The sequence below is a fragment of the Alligator sinensis genome, unplaced genomic scaffold (genome assembly GCF_000455745.1).
Source record: "Alligator sinensis unplaced genomic scaffold, ASM45574v1 scaffold402_1, whole genome shotgun sequence".
In the NCBI taxonomy this organism is placed as follows: Eukaryota; Metazoa; Chordata; order Crocodylia; family Alligatoridae; genus Alligator; species Alligator sinensis.
The window spans coordinates 2,045,437-2,065,064 of NW_005842089.1; the positions used below are offsets into that span (position 1 = coordinate 2,045,437).

Below are 19,628 nucleotides of genomic sequence, written 5' to 3' on the forward strand. Positions count from 1 at the left end.
CCTGGGGGGGGGCCGTCGGGAGCCGCGGCTCGCAGCTGCTCTCTTTAGATAGGCAGCGCAGTTGCATCCCAACCTGCTCCGCTCTGTCTCGTACTGAAATGGCTGCGGGCCACGTTCGAGAACTCTCCGGGCGATTCAGCCACCCCTTGCTCTAATCCCGAGGCATGTAAACAGTAGGGTTTATTTTGTATCCCTTCATCCCTTTCATTTTTCCCAATGAAGGAGCGAGGGATTTAAAGCAAACAAACAAAAAAATGTATTTCAGAACCCAGCGCCTGCTCCTCACCAAATAAGGCAGCCCGCCTTGGGGGGTTGAATTCGATAGCGTCCCTTTAAGCAGCCCGCGGCTGGGCTCGCCTCTCCAGTGCAGAGCACCGCTCTCTTTCCAGCAGCGGCATTTCTTTTGGTGCGTCCTGGACTCCTGCATCTCTGATCTACCTGTCCGGGGGAAGCCGCAGAGCAGGTCTGGAAGGACGGGGGTCCTTGCTCTTTTGTCTCAGCTGCTCTCCGGTGGCGTGGAAAGCATCCTCCTCCTTGCAACAGAATTTTCTAGACCCTTTTTGCAACTCTAGCCCCCATGTTCACCATCAAACGGCCGCGCTAGCGGCCTGCCGGCATGCCGAGGACTGCGAATGAAAGGTAGGAGTCTTGCAGAACAGTGTTCACACCGACTGCTGGTTTTCCTTTCCCGCAACTTGCACCCAATCAGGGATGCTCGCAGCCTAGGAAGGGGCTCCAGCAGGCTGGGTCGTTTCTGCAGCAGCGGGGCCGAGAGGATGCAGATGGGTTTTCTCTGTGCCTCTTCCATCCTATTTATACTCCCGCTCTGGACCCCATTAGTCTTCCTGACAGCTCTCCCGAAGTGACGCTTGTGAGAAGTTAATTACAGATCGGCTCTGCAGCAGGCAGGCTCCACACTGCAGTCTGCAGCTCCTGGCAGGCAGCAATCGGACCCCGGTCACGGGCTGGTGCCTTTCGTGTCTGGCAAGGGCACGGGACCCCCGGAGCACCCCGCTAGCTGACGAGACAGCAAGGACTGAAGCCAGATGTCGTAGCGTTGCATTCTGGCCTGTGCTGATTTTTGGGAAGCAGATTATCTATGCGGTAGAGCTCAGGCCGGCGGGGGAAGGATGCTGCAGACCGGAGGTGGATCTTGGCTGCTCTCAGGACAGGTGGGGAGGGCTTGAGAGACCGGCTTGCAGCTGGTGTTGGGAAGGTGTGGGGGACGGGCAGTTACTCCTCTTCATTTAACAGGGCAAGAGTGCCAGATCGTCTTCGCTTCCAAGAGCTCACTTCCAGTTCTTGGGTGGCTGCAGTTTCTGTGCCCCGGCTGCCGCGCTCGGGAAGGAGTGTGGAGTTGTGGGAAGGGGGTGTCTTTTGCTTTGTGGGGAAATTATTACTTTCTCCTCCTGGTCCTCAAACTCTCTGGTGAGTTTCCGGGGTCTTTAAGCTGCATTTCACCAAGCCTCAGCTGGCCGAACCTAGGAGGAGACGCTGGAGCTTGCACCTCTGGGCAGGCAGCGACACCGGGTCCTGCTGTCAGAAGCTCCTGCTCACAACTTGGACATATTTGCACTGGGATGAAACACGGTGAAGGGCTGTGGGAGGGAATGGGACAGTCCAGCTGGGGATCCAGGGCCTAGGCGACCTCAGGACTGTCAGTCCTGGGGCATCCTGGGCTGGGGACATTTTGGAGGGGGAGAAGGTAGGTGCTGGGCAGCAGCTGCCCAGTGGTATAATCTGGTATGGGGAAGGGCAAAGGGGGGTGGGGGTTGGCTTTGCTGGGCTGTCACACTCCCCCAGGCCTGTCTCTGGAGCGTGGGCAGTGATGGAGAAGCATCAAGAGATAAAATGGCATCCGAGTCATGCTGGACAGAGCAAGCAGGCAATGTCCTTTCATGCCAGCTGGGGGCATGGCTGGCGCAGGGGGATCAGACACTGGCTGACCCTAGCTGTTGCGGTTCCCCGGGTGGGAGTGGGACGGGGCAGGGGGAGCGGGATTGTCGTGTGATTAGATGGCACTAACCACAGCTCTCGTCCTCAGGCATCAATGCTCAGGCTCGGAAGCTGCAGAGGAACCGGGCGAAGGGCACCATGACCCTGCTGACGGGGTGCCAGCGCCACGCCACGCCGCCCTCCCTGCGGCGCAGTGTGAGTGAGACCAGCCTAAGCCAGCCAGGTTCGCAGGAGGAGGAGCTCAAGAGACATTACTCCACCTTGCCGGAGACCATGCGGGGCCTGGAGACCTCGCCGGGCGAGTTCCCGGCCCCAGCCCCAGCAGAGGAGCGGACCGGGGGCAGCATGCGGTACTCCCTGTACCAGTCCCCTCACCTCCTCCTTCTGCAGGGCTACAGCCAGCAGCACGTAAGCACTCCACCTTCCTTCCCTCTGCCCCAGCAGGCTTTGCCCTTCTCCCCCAGGCCATCATGCTCTCCCTGCTCTTTAGGGCCATCAGGCAGCATTGGAGCTTGGATACTTGGATGGATTGCATCACACATGCCCCTCTCCTGCAGCCCAGACCTGTGCCTGGAGGGTGGGCTGCCATGGGAGGAAAACGTAGGGGGAGACGTGGACACTAGCTGCTGGTAGCAACCCCCAGGGCCACTCGGTCTCTTCTGAACAATCCCTGCATTGGGTTTAAAGGGAGAGAGAGGTTTTCCCCGCGTTGCAGCAGAAGACCAATGTCATGGCTGTGCTTCACGGGCTCTGTTTGCAAGGACTCTCTCCTTAGCCACAGAAAAGCTGCGCCTTAGGGATGCAGGGACAGACCTAGGATTCAGCTGCTCGGGACAGCCAGACGCTGTTTGTATCCAGGCACAGGGTAAAGGTGGAGCAGGCACTGGGGATCTTGAGCCGATCCCTCTTCCTACACCTGGCCAGCAAGCAAGGCTGAGGTGTCTTTTGGCCTCCCTGCTGAGCTGGCCAGGGTTAAACACAGGGGTGTGCTATGATTCCTGGCTCTGCTCTCTGGCAGCATGCAACCAGCAGGCCTTGCTTTGGCATCAGCTGCTGTGCAGTAGGTCACAGCCTGCAGTGATAACAATTATCATTCCCGTTTCACAGATGAGAAAGCTGAGGCTCAGGAGGAGTCAGGAACATGGCCTTGGGGGGCTTGTTTCCAGTGTGAGAGGGAATGGGCCCCACTGTCCTCGCTCCCCAAATTGCACCGTGCAGCTAGACAGAATTAGGCCCAGTGTGCTTCCCTGAGCAGGACTCCCCAGGGCTGCCTTGCCCTGAAATCAGGCTCCACGTGTCATGGAGAAAATGAAGCAATAAGGCCACATCTGAACCGGGAGGGGAGGCCAGAAAGGACAAGTAACACCACTGGGAGAGGATGAATCCCCTGAGATGACTTTGGGGGGTACCACTGCCAGGGGCACTGTACCAGCCTGCATAGTACTGCTGCTCTGGTGGAGGATTCACTAGGGGTGGAAGGTCTTGCTGCGTGTGAACTCATTCAGGTAGCATGAGACCGCCCCCAGCCAGAGCTCGGGAGCTGTCTGGGGTAGGGACAAGCCACCTTTCTCCTGGAGGGTTGTTGCCACGTCTGTCAGGTGCTGCCCTCGTCACCCTGCTGGGACCTGTGGCATGTTGTAGGATGCAGGTGGCTTGGGGGGTTTGTCTTGTGGCTGTGAGCAAGGGTTTGTCATGGTGATGATGGGGATTCCTTGGGGTGACAATTGTGATTGCAGGGGGCCAGGCCCCTGCTAGTCCCTGTTCCTATGAATGGCCCCGAGTGCCTGCAAACTCCTGACGCTTTCATAATCTTGGGGTGTCTCAGGTAACTCCTGGCATCTGTTTGCCTTGCAGAGCCCCTTGGGGTGGGCAGTGCACTCATTCTGCATCTCTGTGTCTGCAAGCCACTGCAAACCTCAACCGACAATCAGTAACGCTCGCATGGAGTCACTCTCCAGTTCCCCTCCCAAGGAACCGCTAGAGTTAAATGGGACGAACGCAAGTTGCTAAGTTACTTGTGTAACGGCACTGAGCACATTAGCAGGCGCATGTATGGATGTGTTAGTCACAATAGAGTCGCAAAGTAATTGCAGTGTAATTTGAGCCCCGGGCTGCTAATTGCTCCTTTCCCCCGCTCTCCATGTGGCAAGGCCTTTCTGGTGCATGACTCACTGCCACGCTCGCTCGGGCTATAGTTGGGGGGAAGCGCTGCAGTGCCTGGAATAACAAGCAGCGCTGCAGTGCAAAGGTGCATCCCGTGGGCACCTGCAGAACTGCAGGAGGCTGCTGCACTGAGGTGGCACCGAGGCCAGGGACCAGGGCATGGGACTGGATGCGGGGGAAGAGAAGCCCGCTCTCATGGTTTCTGCCCCCGAGTTGACTGCCCGGTGTCAGGTCTCCCTGTTCCACGCTGCTCTCCCTTGCATTGCAGGACAGCTTGGTGTACCTGCTAAACCGTGAGCAGCACACCGTGGGCCAGAGGACTCAGGCCAGCAAACCCAGCATCAGCCTCTCCGCCCCGGACATCCTGCCCCTTCACTGCACCATCCGGCGCCTCAAACTCTCCAGCCGCACCCGGAACCGCGCGGAGGACAAGCTGCTGCTGGAGCCCATCCTGGGCGCCAGCGTGGCCGTCAACTTCTCCGAGGTGTCGAGGACAATCGTGCTGCACCACGGGGACCTCCTGTCCTTGGGGCTGTACTACCTGCTTCTCTACAAGGACCCCGTGAAGGCCCAACCGCTGCCCGCCCAGAGCCTCATGCGGCTGAAATCCCTGCACCGCGCCTCGGACCCTGAGCTGCCCTCCGCCTGCAAGCTGTGCGGCAGCCTCTTGAAGGAGAGGGGCTCGTCCTCCAAGAGGCGTGGGCCATCTCCTGCCACCGGCCGGAGGGCGGCCAAGCAGAAGCTGCAGCTGGAGTTCGAGCGGGCTGTGGAGGACGTTCTTCTGAGGAGGATCCTGACCCTGATCGAGCCCGGGGGCGACGACCACAAGCTGACCCCTGCCTTCCTGCTGTGCCTCTGCATCCAGCACTCAGCCGCTGCCTTCGAGCCGGGTGATTTTGGGCAGCTGCTGCTCAAGGCGGCCAAGATGATTCAGAGGACGGTGTGGGTCAGTCTGGGAGCTGTTTGAGGGGAGTTGGGGCGCGGGGTGGGCGGATAACACCTCCCCTGAGCCTGTGGCTGCAGGTGAGGCACCTAAATGTTGGCTGGCAGCTCTCCAGGGTCCCATAAAATAGTGAAAATCAGCCCCATCCCAGCCAGCTCCTGCCTGAGCCAAATGACTAGGACAGCCACCCGAGCCCTGCCTCTGGATTAATGATGGAGGCAGCCTTGAGCTACGCTCTCATGGCCCATGGGCTGGGCCTGTATCTTATAAACTAATAGGTCCTGAGCTGTCTGCCTGCTGGAGGAGCCTGTGCTTCCCCCAGCTGCTCCCAGCAAGAGCTGCAAAAGATCCTGCCAGCAGTGGGGCAGCTGGAGGTATATCCTTATTTCCTTGCATACAGCACGCATTGAAATATAAGACGTGCCTTGTTTTTGAAAGGCAGGACAACGAGAGAAAACTCCTCCCTTGTAGTAAGTAACTCAGTAGCAGCAACTGGGGAGCTGAGCCTGCTCGCTGCTCAGCTCCCTGTGGATCCTGTGCAGACCTTACTTTCCCTTCTGTGCAGGAAGCAGCAGCAACTGCTTTGACTGTATTTCCATGCATATAATGCCCACTTGGTTCGCAGCGGCTGGTTTTTGAGAGAAAAAAAGGGGGCGGGCGGGGGGAGTGTTTTATGCAAGGAAATATAGCAATTTGGTATGCAGTGGCATATGTGAATGATTGATGTTCTTCCCCTGCCAGGCTGGTTCTCACGGTAGGGGTAGGCAGAGTCCTGTGCAGCGCAGCTCCTCCTCTACGGACTTCCCGAGCGCCTTGGGAGTAGGGACTGGTGCTCTCATGTGAGAGAGCTCCCTGCGCCAGCCAGATGCATGGCACTGGGCAGGGATGCCAGCTCTCCCCTCTGTGCCTGCCAGGAGCCCGGGGTGGGGTGGTGGTTGCCCGAGCAGAGCTGCCTGTGGGGTTTGTGTGCTTCTCCCCATGCTGAGTACTTCGCTCCCCAGCGCATGGGGCCATTTGGGTCTGGTCAGCACCAGACTTGTTTCCCCAGAGGAGCGTCCCACCCCAGGTCACTCGGGGAGAAGTGGTACAGAGAGGCTGGTATTTTAAGTACTCCAGGTAGTTGGAACAGCTCCGCGCCACTGCTAACAGCCCGGGTGCAGCTGCACCCACTGTCCCAGCAATGGGAAACCTTAAGGAGATAAACCCTTAATGCTCTTCAGGAGATATTCACAGCAGGAACCATCACCTGGAAGGGAACAGCCAGGTGTATGCAGGGGGCCCTGAAGAGGCCTTACTTTGACACATGACCTGCATACTGAGCCATAAGGCTGCCTGGATAATTACCTTCTAGGGGACTGCCTAGCTTTGGTCTCGCTCTCGCCCTTCCTTTCCCGGCAGTGGAAAGTCTCACGATCTTAGCAACTCCAGGCGGCCCAGTGTGATGGCATTTCTTCCTGTCCTTTTTTGTTCTGGGGCTGCAGGACAGCGGCTGTGGCTAGAGGCTGGGCCTGGAGCAAGCCTGTCACAGTCACTTTTAAGCTAACTTTTGGCATGTAGCAGAAGGAAAAAAACCCCTGCTGTAGTCAATGTTTTCCTTGCCAGCAAAGCCCAGAGCAGACAGCGCAGCCTGGAGAGGCCTGGCAGATACCCGCAGAGTCCCATCTCATCCACCCCCTGCTGATGTTCTCGTATTCTTGGGGGCTTGTTGCTTATTTGCTTTTTTTCATTTTTGACCCTAGGAGAAAACCAAGGAGCTGGCCGAGAAGCAGTCCCAGCAGTAAGTGTGCCTCACTACTTGCCCTGCTTTCCTTATGGACATAAGCTCTCCTCAGGGAGAGACATTGTCTTGGGAAGGACCAAGAGAGAAGTCACATAACCAGTCCCAGGCCAAGGCAGCGTGCATGCACTGCTAGGGGTCATCCGAGACCCAGACAGTCAGGGCTTACGTGCTTATGCAGCCCGTAGGTGAAGGTAGGTTGTCCAGTTCCCAGCACTGAATGGGCTAATTGCCTTTACTCCTCCCCATATTTATTCCACATCTAGCTCTGGTAGGCCACCCCAAGACCCACTGCCCCACTTTCCCTGCTGTCCCCAGTACTGTCTTCTCGATATCAAAGGAGCTCGGTTGGTAAATGAATGCTCCGAAATCCTGATTCAGCACAGTCATGTTTTCCCACTTGCTGCCGTTTGCTTAACTCTTGCGAGCAGGCTGTCTCTGACTGGCAATGCCAGCTACCACGGGCACCTGGGAAGCCAGCCAGATCCTGCCAGCTACTCTCTCTCTCCATTGCGAAGAGCAAGATCTTCAGAGGTGACTAGTCATCTGGGGTGGCTCAGTCTTCTGGGGGTGCAACTCGTGACACCTGAGAAACGGTCAAATCCTTGTACGGTAGCTTCGGGTTGGATACCCCAAAACCAAGCTCCCCCAAGCTGAGTCTCGTGAGTAACCCTCGGCAGGCCTTGTGCATGTTGATTTGGCTTCATTGGCCACATCCATGTGAGCGTGGATTTTTGGTTCCCCGGGGACAAGTAGCAGCGGCATACCTTGTGCTGCTGCTACTTGTTCCCGGGGAATGCCCATGCCACACGTGCTTTGGTGCATGGCAAGTTACCCCAGGTGGGGTAGAGGAGGCTGGGCCAGCACGGGGCTGGTTCCAGCAGCCTTACCTGGGGTCCTGGGGCTGCAGCAGTGGCAATTCTGCCATGCAGAGCTTGGCCAGCAGCTGCAATGTGGCTCTGGGCAGCCCGGCTCCATTTTTTAGTGGTGTGCGCTGTCCGTGCATGCGCTACTTCACTTTTTTTTCCCCCATGGATATCCAGGGGTCAAAAAAACCCTCAGAAAAAAAAAGCAGAGCAGTGCACACATAGGCAGTGCTCCCTTGCAGCATGGAGAACATCCAAATGCACGGTATGTGGCACTGCAGATGTGTTTGTGGCACCACGTACCACACAGTTGTGCTTGTCCAGACACGGCCATTGTGTTCACAGCCGGTGTGTCGTGTAGATGCCACACTAGCTTGCTGAGGTGCAGTCCCCCTGCATTACCTGTGGCATGTCTTGTGTTGTGTCAGGGTTAATAGTAGTTTTACTAAGAGGTTAGATTATGAATTTGGATAGGATGGTTTAGATAGGAATGAACCTGTCTCAGGCAGGGGTTGGACTAGATGTGACCTCTGGAGGTCCCTTCCAGCCCTGCTTCTCTATGATTGTCTGCTAACCAACAAGGAAAGGAGGCAGAAACAGATAATGTGAGTTCAAGGATACTGAATTCTCTCTTTCCTTGCGGGTTTGCAGCTCCCAGCGAGGCTAATGGCAACGTATCTAATTCTGCAAAATGTCCGTGACTGGAGCATCCTGGCAGCTGCAGAGCCGCAGGTGCACTTCAACGGGGCCTGGCAGTCCAGTGTCCCTGGGTGAAAGTGTGCACGATTCAGGGCTGTGCGCTAGGGGATTTCATGCAGGTGAGGCACTGAGGGCCATTGCAAACGGCAGCGTGATCTAAATAAACAGCCCCATCCCTGAAAGACGGGGAGCCCAGGCGTCCCTGTTACAGCCTGTGCAGAGGGGATGGTTTGCGGTGTTGTGCTGCATGAGTGCTCCTGTGCAAAGCCCACTTTTTCAGTGGCTTGTAACATTCCCCAGAAATAGCTTGGGAGGGGGAATTTCTCCAAGCTTTTTCCTAAGCAAGTTTTTTTTAATAAAGCATTTGGAAAAATGTTGTCCAGCCATTTCTGAGTTGCTGCAGCAGGAAAAAGTGGTTCACCAGTTAAGAAATTTTCCAGATGCTGATTTTTTTTTTTTTAGCCTTTGGATCTCTCAAAGGGCTGGATTTTAAGCATGCAGCCTTGGCACAGGCTGTGCATACTTCTCAGGGAGGGACGGGGCTTTGCTGTGACGGCTTTAGTGTTATCAGATGTGATTAACAAATGCGATGAAGCCATATGATAACACTCAGCCTCACCCTTTAAAACCAGTGGGTTGAATACGCCAGGAGGAGTAAAGTTCTCTATATCCAGGCTGTGGCCTATAGGCAGGGGCAGCATAACTTGCCCTGCTGCTGTCCCTGCCAGACCCAGTGCAGAATGAAGGTTTCTCATTGGCATTAAATGTTCATGCTAAATCCCAGAGCACCAAAAGCATCCTGCTCTGCATTTTCAATGCTGTAGAAGGGGCCGGTCCTCAAGTATTGTCAGCTCCCTTTGACTCAGGCCAGCAGGCTCAGGGCCAAAGGGCTGAAATAAGCATTCAGTCCAAGTCTTTGCTTGTCAGTCGCTCGCAGCGGGCAGGCTCCTTCAGTGCCCTCGCGACCCGCCGACGGAGGAGGTGGACATTCCCATTCGGGAGGGGCTCGGGGCAAGATTGCCACAAGGGACCCTACTGCTCATTACCCTAGGACACATCTGTGCTGCTGTAGCTGGCATTGGTTTTGAACACTGGTGGAAATTATCCCAGGGTCCTGAGTGCACAGACGTGCAACTCCCCCAGGGTAGCTGTACACGGTAAATGGCTGGTGCTGTACCTTAATACTAGGTGGAAGCAAAGCAAGGCAGGGCATATTGGCCTTGGTATAAGCTGCAAACAGATGACTCCTGTACTAGCAGAGCTCACACGGAGGGAGGGGGGAGTTTTATCCCTGGGTTTTTGAGGCATGATTTTAGACTTTGAGAAATTATCCCAGCGCTGGGGGTTCGGTCATCTGTCCGTTCCTTGCTGAGCAGGTGTAAAGTCTTGTTATACTGGCATTAACATGTTTGTCCATCCAGGCCCTAGGAAGAAGGAATTACAATGCCCTTGGATGGATGAAGAAATTGTAGCAGCACTGTTAATGCATAAAAACCCAAGGCAGACAAGGTTCCTTGGGTGAATCTGATATCTTTTATTAGACCAACCCAAATGACCTTGTCTGCCTATGTCCTTAGACCAACCTACACCCCTAAAAACCCAAGGAGCGCTTGGCACCTTCCACCTCAATGGAGGCTGTGGCTGCCCAGTACTTCCCTAGAAGTGTCCAGCCCCTGAGGCTAAGGCAGTAGGAAGAAGGGGCCCATCCAGACACCCAGTGCTGGATCTCCAGATCTGCTGGATCTCCAGGGGCTTGGGGGAGCAGCTATCCTGCTGGTATTGTGTAGGCCCATCTCTTGCAGAGGCAGCAGCAGTTTTGCAGCGCATCTCGAGACCCCTGGGAAACCTAACTGCTCGGTTTGCTTTTAAGTATGGAACTGGCTATTGCTGGGGACAGTTTATGATTGTAAAGCTGCTGAGAATATTGTTGGGGGAAGGTATGTGATGGGTGAGTACATGCTGCTGGCGCGCTGGAGCCCCAGCTGCTGTATCCATTATAGTGTGGGACAGCAGTGATCAAAATATTCCCACTGGGAGTATCCTGCATTGCCGGCCTTTCGGAGAGGCAGAGGCACAGACCTTTCTCATGGCCAGGCCCCGGGGCGCACGGCGAGATTGACTCTGCTGCTCTGCCTTGACAGTGTCTGAAACTCTTCTCTTGCCCTCTCTGTCTCACCAGCCAGGATCCTGCATCCCTCTCGCACTTCACAATCGGAGACCTGGTCCCGGACCTGCAGCACATTCTCTTCTGGATGTCCAACTCCATCGAGCTGCTGTACTTCATCCAGCAGAAATCCCCCGTCTACATCCAGAGCATGGAGGAGGAGATGGATGTCAAGGGTAGGACTCACGCTCCTTCCTGCCAGTACACTTCTCTGGTATAAATCTTCCTACCGGCTCCCTTTATCCCCTTAATTCTGACACCCAAGGATATTTTTACCATGACATGTCAGGGGCTGCAGCGACCAAGTGTCAGATGAAGCGTGGCTGCCAGGGACCCCCTAGATGTAGACACTGCCAGTACGTAGACAGTTGTTCCCTCCTCCGCTCGTGCCTTCATGCTTTTTTCTGCCCCTGCCTCAGTCAGTATTTCTATTCTCCAGTCTCTTCCTCTCATACTTTTTTTTATCTTTGTTTCTCGGTGGAGGTTTCACCCACTAAGGGCTGCCAAGACTCCAGATCCCACTTAAAATCATTTATTATCAGAAGACTATTTTCTATCAGGAAGAGAAACCTCTGTGGTGCTTACGAGGGTAGGTCTCTGATTTTCAGCCTGTGCTGAACTTAAAGCCTGGTTCAGAGCGGCGAAAGCCCATTTTAAACAGACAGGGGAAAAGCAGGGTAATTGGGTAGGTGTCTTCCCACTGCTGCTAAAACAAAATCTGCCCATTGTGGAAAGTCAAACCTCATCCCTCCTCTTGTTATCAGTAACCTAACAAACCTTGGGTCAGACCTGAGAGCAGAAAGCAGAGCAGCAGATCGGGCAGGGGAAGAGGATCAGAGTGCCACTTGAGGAGGGTGCAGGGCTAATTTGTGGCACACCTGCCAAAAATGTTGGCCCCCGCTCAACTAGATGTTCTCAATCTGGCCTTGGTTGTAAACCAATGGGCTGATGAGAGATCCCAACCCAGGCCATACCTAGATGCTGCTCAGTCTCAAGAAGCTCAAAAGTCAACCTGCCCAGGATGGGAGTCTCAGCATCCAGGAAGGCTGCTTTATACCAGTCCTGTGACACCAACATGATTTGGGTACATGTTTGTAAATAAAAGCCCTACGATCGGTCTACTATTTTATAGAGTCGAATCATCCCAGAGTGACCGGATGATCTGGATGCCTCCAAACAGGCACCAGGTCCAAAGCTTTGGGAATTTTAACACCAATGAATCTTAATGTGAAAATGTTGCACCAGAAAGGTCTTTTCTTTTAAAATGACAATGTCATTACTCCACAGTTTAGCCAGTTCCAGTAAATGAGTGACGGAGCAGAAACTGATACCATGTCACTTAAGAGCGGAGACGGAGCAGTTGAAGCACATGGTTTGGGAGTGCCCATTAGGCTAAAACTGGCTGGTACACTATTTACCAAGGGCTTCCCGGCGCCTTGTGGGGTGCTCAGATGAAGTGTGCTCATCATCTGCGGAGCTGCACGAGTTGAGAAAGCTCCACACAAGTGGCTGGAGGCGACTCAGTCATTCAGAAAGCAGGACAGATAGTTTGGGCCGGAGGAGGTGAGCACTGCAGTGCATCTCTAAAGCCCTGGCTGAAGCCTTCTTCCACTGTACATGAGCATAAAGATTACCAGCCTGCCTGACTTTTTCAGGACTCTTTTTCAGGCTTCTCTTTATTTTCCCATTTGAAACCTTGCAATGGCATATTCCCTCGTGCCTTGCTTCACTTCAAATGGCAGCAGAAGATGAGCACCAGGACCCATCTGTTGACAGGAGATGTCCTTTTTGATGTCGGTTTTGCAAAGCTCGGTTGCTCTTTTTTTGGACATGACTGTGTTGCCTTTCCCCACTTAGAAACCCCGGTTTCGCGGTGTTGCTTTTTAGCCACAAGCAAAGTGAATGTGGTGGTCTTTTTCCTCTCGGGAGTGGGAATTTGCTCACGTCACACAGCCTGTTCACCAGTCCTCCTCAGCTCGTGGCTTGCAGAAAACAGGTTTGCAATGCCCTCTGCTGCTTTTTGAGGCCGTGGGAAATTAATAAGGATGTTGCCCTTGATTAGGGGATGGGGAAGATTGGAGAGCACTGATTTACTCAGTGAAGTGCAACAGCCCATCATGGCGCTCAATAGACCAGGGTAAGAGTGGTAGATCGGGACTCAGGTGAACTGGCAGAGCTGTGAGAAGGTCCCCTGATTAGAATAGCAGCGTGCTGTTGCAGCCCAGGCTCGAGCTGCCGTTAGCAGGGCTGCATGCAGAAGTTTGCAAAGCACCGGTCCATGCAGCATGCAGACAGAAACAACCCTGCTAGCTTCTTGCTTATCCAAGCCTTTTCAATTCACCTCCCAAATGACCCCCGGGGTCTTTCACTAGCGGCCCTGACTCATGGGACGTACTCAGGTGATGTCATGGAATTTCCTTCCCTCTCCCTCCACGTCAGGGAAGCCCAGGGGTGGAGCGGTTGTGGCAAAGCCCTCGAAGGCTTCTCTTTTGTTCCAAAATATAGGCCTTTCGGAAAGCCCTGCATCCAGCTGCACAGATATTTCAGCAAACCGGGCTGGAAATCATAACTGAAATCCAAGTAGCTCAAGAAGGCAAATGCTAGTCTATAGTCCCACCTCTTTAACCTCTCGTCACCTAGAAATACAACCAGTGCGTGTTTACTGGCAACTGCTACGGCAGACGCCTGTGCTTGAGATCTGCCTTTGAGCTTGGCTCTTAAAGCCCCAAAGAAGTGCAGCATCGGGTTCTTAAGGAAACTGAAAAGGGAATAAAAAAACACAGCATTGGTGTTTCCAGCTCCCAGCATGATGTTGGCAATGGCTTCCCAGCCACTATGGAAAGGCACCAACGTGGGCTTAAGTTGCCCAGTTGTGTTACCCTTTGGAGAAGAAGGGAGTGAGGGACAGGCTGATTCTAGCGCTGGTGGTAACAGGCAGAGAAGGAAAGAGAGTGCGAACTAAACTCTTCGATTGGAGAGACCTCGGTGGCTGGACAGACAGCTCTAGACATTCGGTTTTCGTCCATGGCACAAACGCAAGAGGTACAGTATAGGCAATGGCTTTTCCCGTGGAGAGAGGGGGACTGCCAGCGCTTTGTGCCAGCCATGGCTGTCCACTGAAGCATCACCACTGAACAGCTCAGGTGGGAATGGCTTCTGTTTCTCAGTCTCTGTCTTCAAGAACCATCTTGGACTGTCTCTCCTTTCTTAATGTCAAGCCAGGTAATGTCCCTCTTAGGGTTATCGTCACAAGTGCAGTGGGAACGTCAAGCAGCCAGTTGGTGCGATGAAAGACCGGGAGTCCTGAAAGAGGGACCTCGCCCCTTGCTTTCGGCATTTGGGAGTGGCTGCCAGTAATGACTCAGGCTCCTCCATGGCACCTCCTTGAAATAGCCCTTGCTGTTAGAAACGAGAGAGCAGTGAGAGGTCAGCTTCAAACTGGGGTCTGATCACTGCTACCGCGCTGTGTTAAGTGAGGGTTCGGTGGCTTCTCTAGCACCTTCTCTCTGGGGATCTTGATACAGTTCGTTGATATTAATGGGTTAAGCCTGACATCCTCCCTGCAAGGTCAGCAATTGTAACTATCCCCACTTTGCAGAGACTGCGATTAGCCCAAGCATCCATTGGCCAAAGCGTGTTGTCCCCTGACGTTGTCCAAAGTCAATGAAAAGGCTAAAATAGCACCCAGAGACCTTGTTCCCCGTCCCACGTTGCAACCCCTGTGTAGGCTTTCTTTGCAGTAACAAGCCAGTGACCATTTGGTACGTGTCGATGAAGTTGATATGATGGGGCCCTTGCAGGAAATGCAGTATTATACTCTCAATTTCAGTGAGATTGTCCTTCCACTGACAGAGCGGAGCCGAGGGGAGTGTGGCGGTCTTGGCTCTGCTGCATCGCATTGCTGTCTTTTCCCACTAGGGTCTAAGGAGTCTCTGTTCTCCTCGACCATCACAGCCAGCGAGGAAGCCATGACCGTGCTGGAGGATGTGATCATGTATACTTTCCAGCAGTGTGTCTACTACATCTCCAAGGTATGGGCACCCCATCTTCTTTCCCTCCCTCCTCTAACATGCTTTATCCCAAAGGAAGGAGCCAGGCAAGGAAAGGAACAGAGCAGGGGTGGGCAAAATGTGGCCCGTGGACCAGATGTGGCCCACCAGGCCAGTCTATCCAGCCCACGGGGCTCCTAAAAAATCTAGAAAATTAATATTGGCCCCTGGCTGCCTGTCAGGCGGCCCTCGATGGCGTGCCAAAATTCAGTAAGCGGCCCTCCGCCCGAAATAATTGCCCTCCCCTGGAATAGAGTGACAGTGCTGTGCTTTGCTGAATGTGAAGGGGATGTGAGTAGGGAAAAGACCCCAATCAGGTGGGCCAAAACCAGACCATCCGATAACAACACCTTGTGGCCGGCCATTATTGCTGTTGGCTGAATGGGAACTGGTGATCTCGAAGTAAAAGACTGTGAGTGAAACCCTGGACCCACTGAAGTTAATGAGAGTCTTGTATCTAGGTCCCATTGCTAAGCCCCTGGACAGTCGTTTTCGCTTTCTTGCAATTGCATATTTATATACTAGGAGTTTTAAAATGTGCACCAAGGGGATACAAATTTCAATAGACATTTGGTCTATTCATGATCTACAAGAATATACTGAATACCCTGAGCAGTAGGGCACAGTTCAAAGGAGGGCAAGTGAAAGGGGACTCAGTCATTCTTGACTTTCTGTTGCCACTAAAAACCAAAGCAGAATTAGCTCCATGGGTTGATTTTTTAAATGTGTGATCAGTCTTGGGTGCTTTTTCACATGTGTTATTTAGTTAGGGTTATTTATTTCATAGATTTCATAGACGTTAGGGCTGGAAGGGACCTCGGAAGATCATCAAGTCCAGCCCCCTGCCCCAGGGGCAGGAAGACAGCTGGGGTCACGGGATCCCAGCAAGATACACATCCAACTGACTATTAAAGGAGTCCAGAGTAGGTGCTTGCACCACCTCTGGAAGCAGTCCGTTCCAGGCCTTGTTACAGTGTCTATAAGGCTTCAAGCAAGGTTTGGGTCAAGCTGTTGTAGGCACAGTGTGAACACATAAGAGGTATCCAGGTTGTAGCTGTATTGGTCTAGAGGAAAAGGCAATCAGGACTCTTAGTAGAGATGATATCTTTTATTAGACCAACAAGATTTTTGAAAAAAAAATACTTTAATTGCAAGCTTTCGGGAACAAACTTTCATTTCTACCCAGGATAATTTTTACAGTCTTTTCTCCAATGCCTGATGAAGGGTGTTTGTGCCCAAAAGCTCGCAATTAAAGACCTTTTTTTGCAAAAAATCTTGTTGGTCTAATAAAAGATCTCTCTACTACAAATCCTGATTGCCTTAACACATAAGAGGGACACTTATGACTCCCAAAAGCTTAGGGCTGGAATAGGTAAGACCAGCAAAGGGAGAAAAGAAGCGTTATCTGCAGTTTTGCTGGTGGGAAACTGAGGCACAAAAGGACTACCTGGATTACCATGGCTCTGTGGAGAGTCTGTGCACAGGAGCTAGCCAGGCTGAAGCTTTCATGCTGGGCACATCCCCTGTAAAAGGAGAGGAGGCTGTGAGCTTTCTGAACCTCCAGTGACCACCCTCATTTCCAGGCAGTATTTCCAGTGATGGTAGGGCAGGAGCTATTGGGTTTTGCAAAATAGAAGATTTGCTTTTAATTTCTGAGATCCAGGAAGGTCATTCAGGTTCTTTGCCACATGCTGCACAATATGATACCTCGAAGTTGCCAGTTCAAATCCAGCCTGAGTCCAGGGTGACAGGTAGGACATGAGGATGAACTCTGTGGAGGACTGGGAAGGGCTGGCGTGTTGTAGATCTTCCTGTAATTTCTGCCTGCAAGCTTTACCTTGCCCTCCTACACCCCTGTGGTGTAACATGTTATCCCTGTGGGACAGAGACCTCTCAGGACCCTCTGCTGAGGGCCACATAATATAGATGGGCAGCAGGCTGGGCATGTTTATTAGAACCAAGTGATTTGCCGTGGAGGATGGGTGGGTGAAGGCCCCCTTGGCCCCATTGCAGTGCCAGACCGAGTGAGTCCTCAAGGGCTAACCCTGGTACTGTCTGTGAGGCGGGTGTCCCCAGGTGTGGATGTGTTGGCAAAGGTACAGGGTTTTGCAGGATCCATGCTCAGTCTCTGAGTTAGCTACGTAGCTGATAGATATTCCTCTGCGCTGAAGCGCTCCAGCTTTGATCACAGTGCAGGGAAGGTCCGAGGTGAGGATGGTACCTTTCCCTGCATGGCCTTGGGCTTGGAAACAACAGCACAGGGCGCAAGAAGCCAGGAGGAAGTGACTAGTCCTGGAAAAATGCAAGGTTCTCCACCTTGGGAGGAAAAACCTGCAGCACACTTATAGGCTCGGCAGTGCGACGCTGGCTAGCACTACGGAAGAGAGAGACTCGGGGGTCAGGATTGACCACAAGATGAACACGAGCCTTCAATGTGATGCTGCGGCTAGTAAAGTGAGTGAAACACTGGCTTGCATCCGTAGATGCTTCTCAAGCAAATCCTACGTTGAACGCCTTCAAGAGAAATCTGGATGTTTATCTTGCTGGGATCATTTGACCCCAGCTGACTTCCTGCCCCTGGGCAGGGGGCTGGACTCGATGATCTTCCGAGGTCCCTTCCAGCCCGAATGTCTATGAAATCTATGAAATCATTAGAAAGCGTCGCTGGGGAAGCTCCTCCAGCCCTCCTCGACCCGTCTGTGATTCGTACAGTAACCGCCCTGGGCATAATGACTCAATTCACGGGCGTGATGGAAAGGCTTCCTCCGGACTCTCTCTGTTTGGCTGCTGGAGCGAGCGGTTGGCGGAGGTGCCCGGGCAGGAGCACTGAACAGAGCGTGCAGTGTGTGCCGGGAGAAAGGCTGCTTGTGTCTGCAGGGCGGGGACCTGTTCCCATCCACAGAGACGTCCAACTCACCCGATGACTCTGCCTTTCCCCAGCTTCGCCTGCCAACGGCAGGGACTCAGCCTCACGCTGGGAAGGGGCAAATTCTCTTCCAGGTTCGATTTGCAGCTATTTCCTTTCTGTGGAAAGGTCTGTCTGCTATTCCAGCAGATTCACCCTCCCTTGGACGGGCTGACATTGCTCTTGGCTTCTCCCGGTTGCTGACTTAGCAGGAACGCTGACGGGACACTCTCCCTCTTTCACTTGAACACAGGAAAGGGCTCTGATTGGATGCTGCTCGTCTCTGATCCTCGTTAACATAAAGGAAAGGGACTTTAATTGGCTGCTGCTTTGGCTTCCACCTCTTTATTCTCCCAGGTGTCTGGGGCCTCCTGTTTCCCCGTGTGGATGCACTGCCCCGGCACGTTCTCTCTGCTCAGCATCTCCAGTAGTTTGTGTCTGATGTGGCATTTGCCCACTAAAAGAGAGACCAGTTTACCCATTAACTCTGGGCAGGGTATTGTATTCATGTGAGGGGCTGGTTGGTGTAGATGTGCAAAGGGTGAGACTGGGAGGGAACAGGAAATACCCCTCCTTGTTGGAGAGCCGCAGGGTTTGACCATGTGTTATGGGATCACCAAAGAGGGTGGTTTGAAGACCTGGTAGGTCATGTCTTGGCCCTCTTGCCAATGCAGAAGGGCCTCCCACATTGAATCTCCAGCTTTTTGAATCACAGGCCTGTGTATTTCTCATTTCCTCCCCATCCAGTCTTTGTATGTCTCTCTCCCCGGCCTTCTGGAGTGTAACCCCTTCCAGAACGAGGGCCGGGAAGGCTGGCAGGCATTGCCTCAGCTGCCTGAGGAGATCCGCAGAGTCGCGTTGATTTACCAGGAGACGCTAGACCTGCTTCACCAGTACGAGGTGCACCCCGAGATCGCTTCTCAGATGTTTGCCTACCTCTTCTTCTTCTCCAACACGCTGCTCTTCAACCACCTGATGGACAAAGGTGAGGCCCTCTCGGGCTGGGGCGGTTGTCCCAGGGGTTACAGATGTTCGCAGCGTCTACACTAGCCTCTGCCCGAGGAGGAGACGTGTGGGAGGAACAGGTGTGGCTGTGTGCTTTGAAGAGGTCTTCGTGTTTGTTCATTAAATAAAGACCAGACCTATTGGGCTCTGCAGTGCAGCAGAGGATCAGCCATGTGGAGGGTGGGATGTGCTTTCTACAGGGGTTCAGGTTGCCTTAAGACCTATTCGAAGCTCCCAAGTCCTTCGTTTAGCTGGTGTCAGCAGAGCATGTGGTGCCTCAATATCTCCGAGCTCTGCTAGGGTCTGTGCGCCAAGACTAGAAGAGCGTGTTGGGGAAGGAGACCCTGCCAGGCTGCTAGGAAGGGGGGCTGGAGCATGGGTGAAGGCTTGATTATGATAAGCCAAGCAAGGGCCCAGCCCCTGGGGTCTTCCGAACTCCACTTCCTTGGGCTCCCACTGACTCCATAGATCACAATCTGTGTGTGATGTTGGTGGACTTGCCTCAGTTTGGTCTCTCTTCCTTGGCTTGACTCTCCCTTCCCATTTGCTAGCTTGCTCACGCCTGCTGCCTTCACTGAGGACACTCCCTTAGCCCCTTACTAATGGCATGGATGGCTGCGGTAATCCCATTTCTCATGGTGATGTGCTCAGACTCCAGTAGCTCTCCCCTCAGTTAAGGGACTCCCCCTGTGCGCGCTCACCCTGAGACCGGAGAAAGGCCTGCCCTTCTCTTAACAAGCACAGGTAAGAGACCACGGGGTAGGAGACTTTGTTCCCTGGAGCATCCTGAATAAGAAAAAAATGGCAGCGTGCTTTATAATGGCGGAGAAAATTAGCTCGTGAATCCATCCTAATTGCCACAGGCTTCCTGTCAAACTATCTGCACAAGCTCATTAGTGCCAGGTGTGTTATCGCTAGTGCCAAATGCATTAATAGCAGGAGGATGCCTAACGAATTAACCTGCTTTTCCCATTCATCCTTGTCACTGCTGCAGCCTTTGTCTTGCCGGGCTCTGCTCCCTGCACAGAGCTGCATGAGGAGCGACCATGTTTGATGGTCCACCGGGCAGCAACAAGCAGGGGAGGGAGACACCGGGTTTTC

The 19,628-nt window shown here is 53.5% G+C and overlaps 1 protein-coding gene across 7 annotated transcripts in view; it reads left to right on the forward strand.

The window, feature by feature from the left end:
• Positions 1-19,628, forward strand: part of RADIL (Rap associating with DIL domain) — a 56,558-nt gene that overhangs the window by 25,354 nt on the left and 11,576 nt on the right. For 4 of the 7 annotated variants that reach the window (XM_025204598.1, XM_025204597.1, XM_025204596.1 and 1 more), the window contains 6 exons: positions 2,045-2,364; positions 4,388-5,065; positions 6,802-6,839; positions 10,584-10,744; positions 14,487-14,599; positions 18,270-18,507. In XM_025204598.1, the coding sequence (XP_025060383.1) occupies positions 2,045-2,364; positions 4,388-5,065; positions 6,802-6,839; positions 10,584-10,744; positions 14,487-14,599; positions 18,270-18,507 (1,548 nt within the window). Of the gene's footprint in view, positions 1-265; positions 640-1,078; positions 1,173-2,044; positions 2,365-4,387; positions 5,066-6,801; positions 6,840-10,583; positions 10,745-14,486; positions 14,600-18,269; positions 18,508-19,628 lie in introns of those variants that run through there. The other 3 variants (XM_025204599.1, XM_025204600.1, XM_025204603.1) reach the window with 2 other exon arrangements.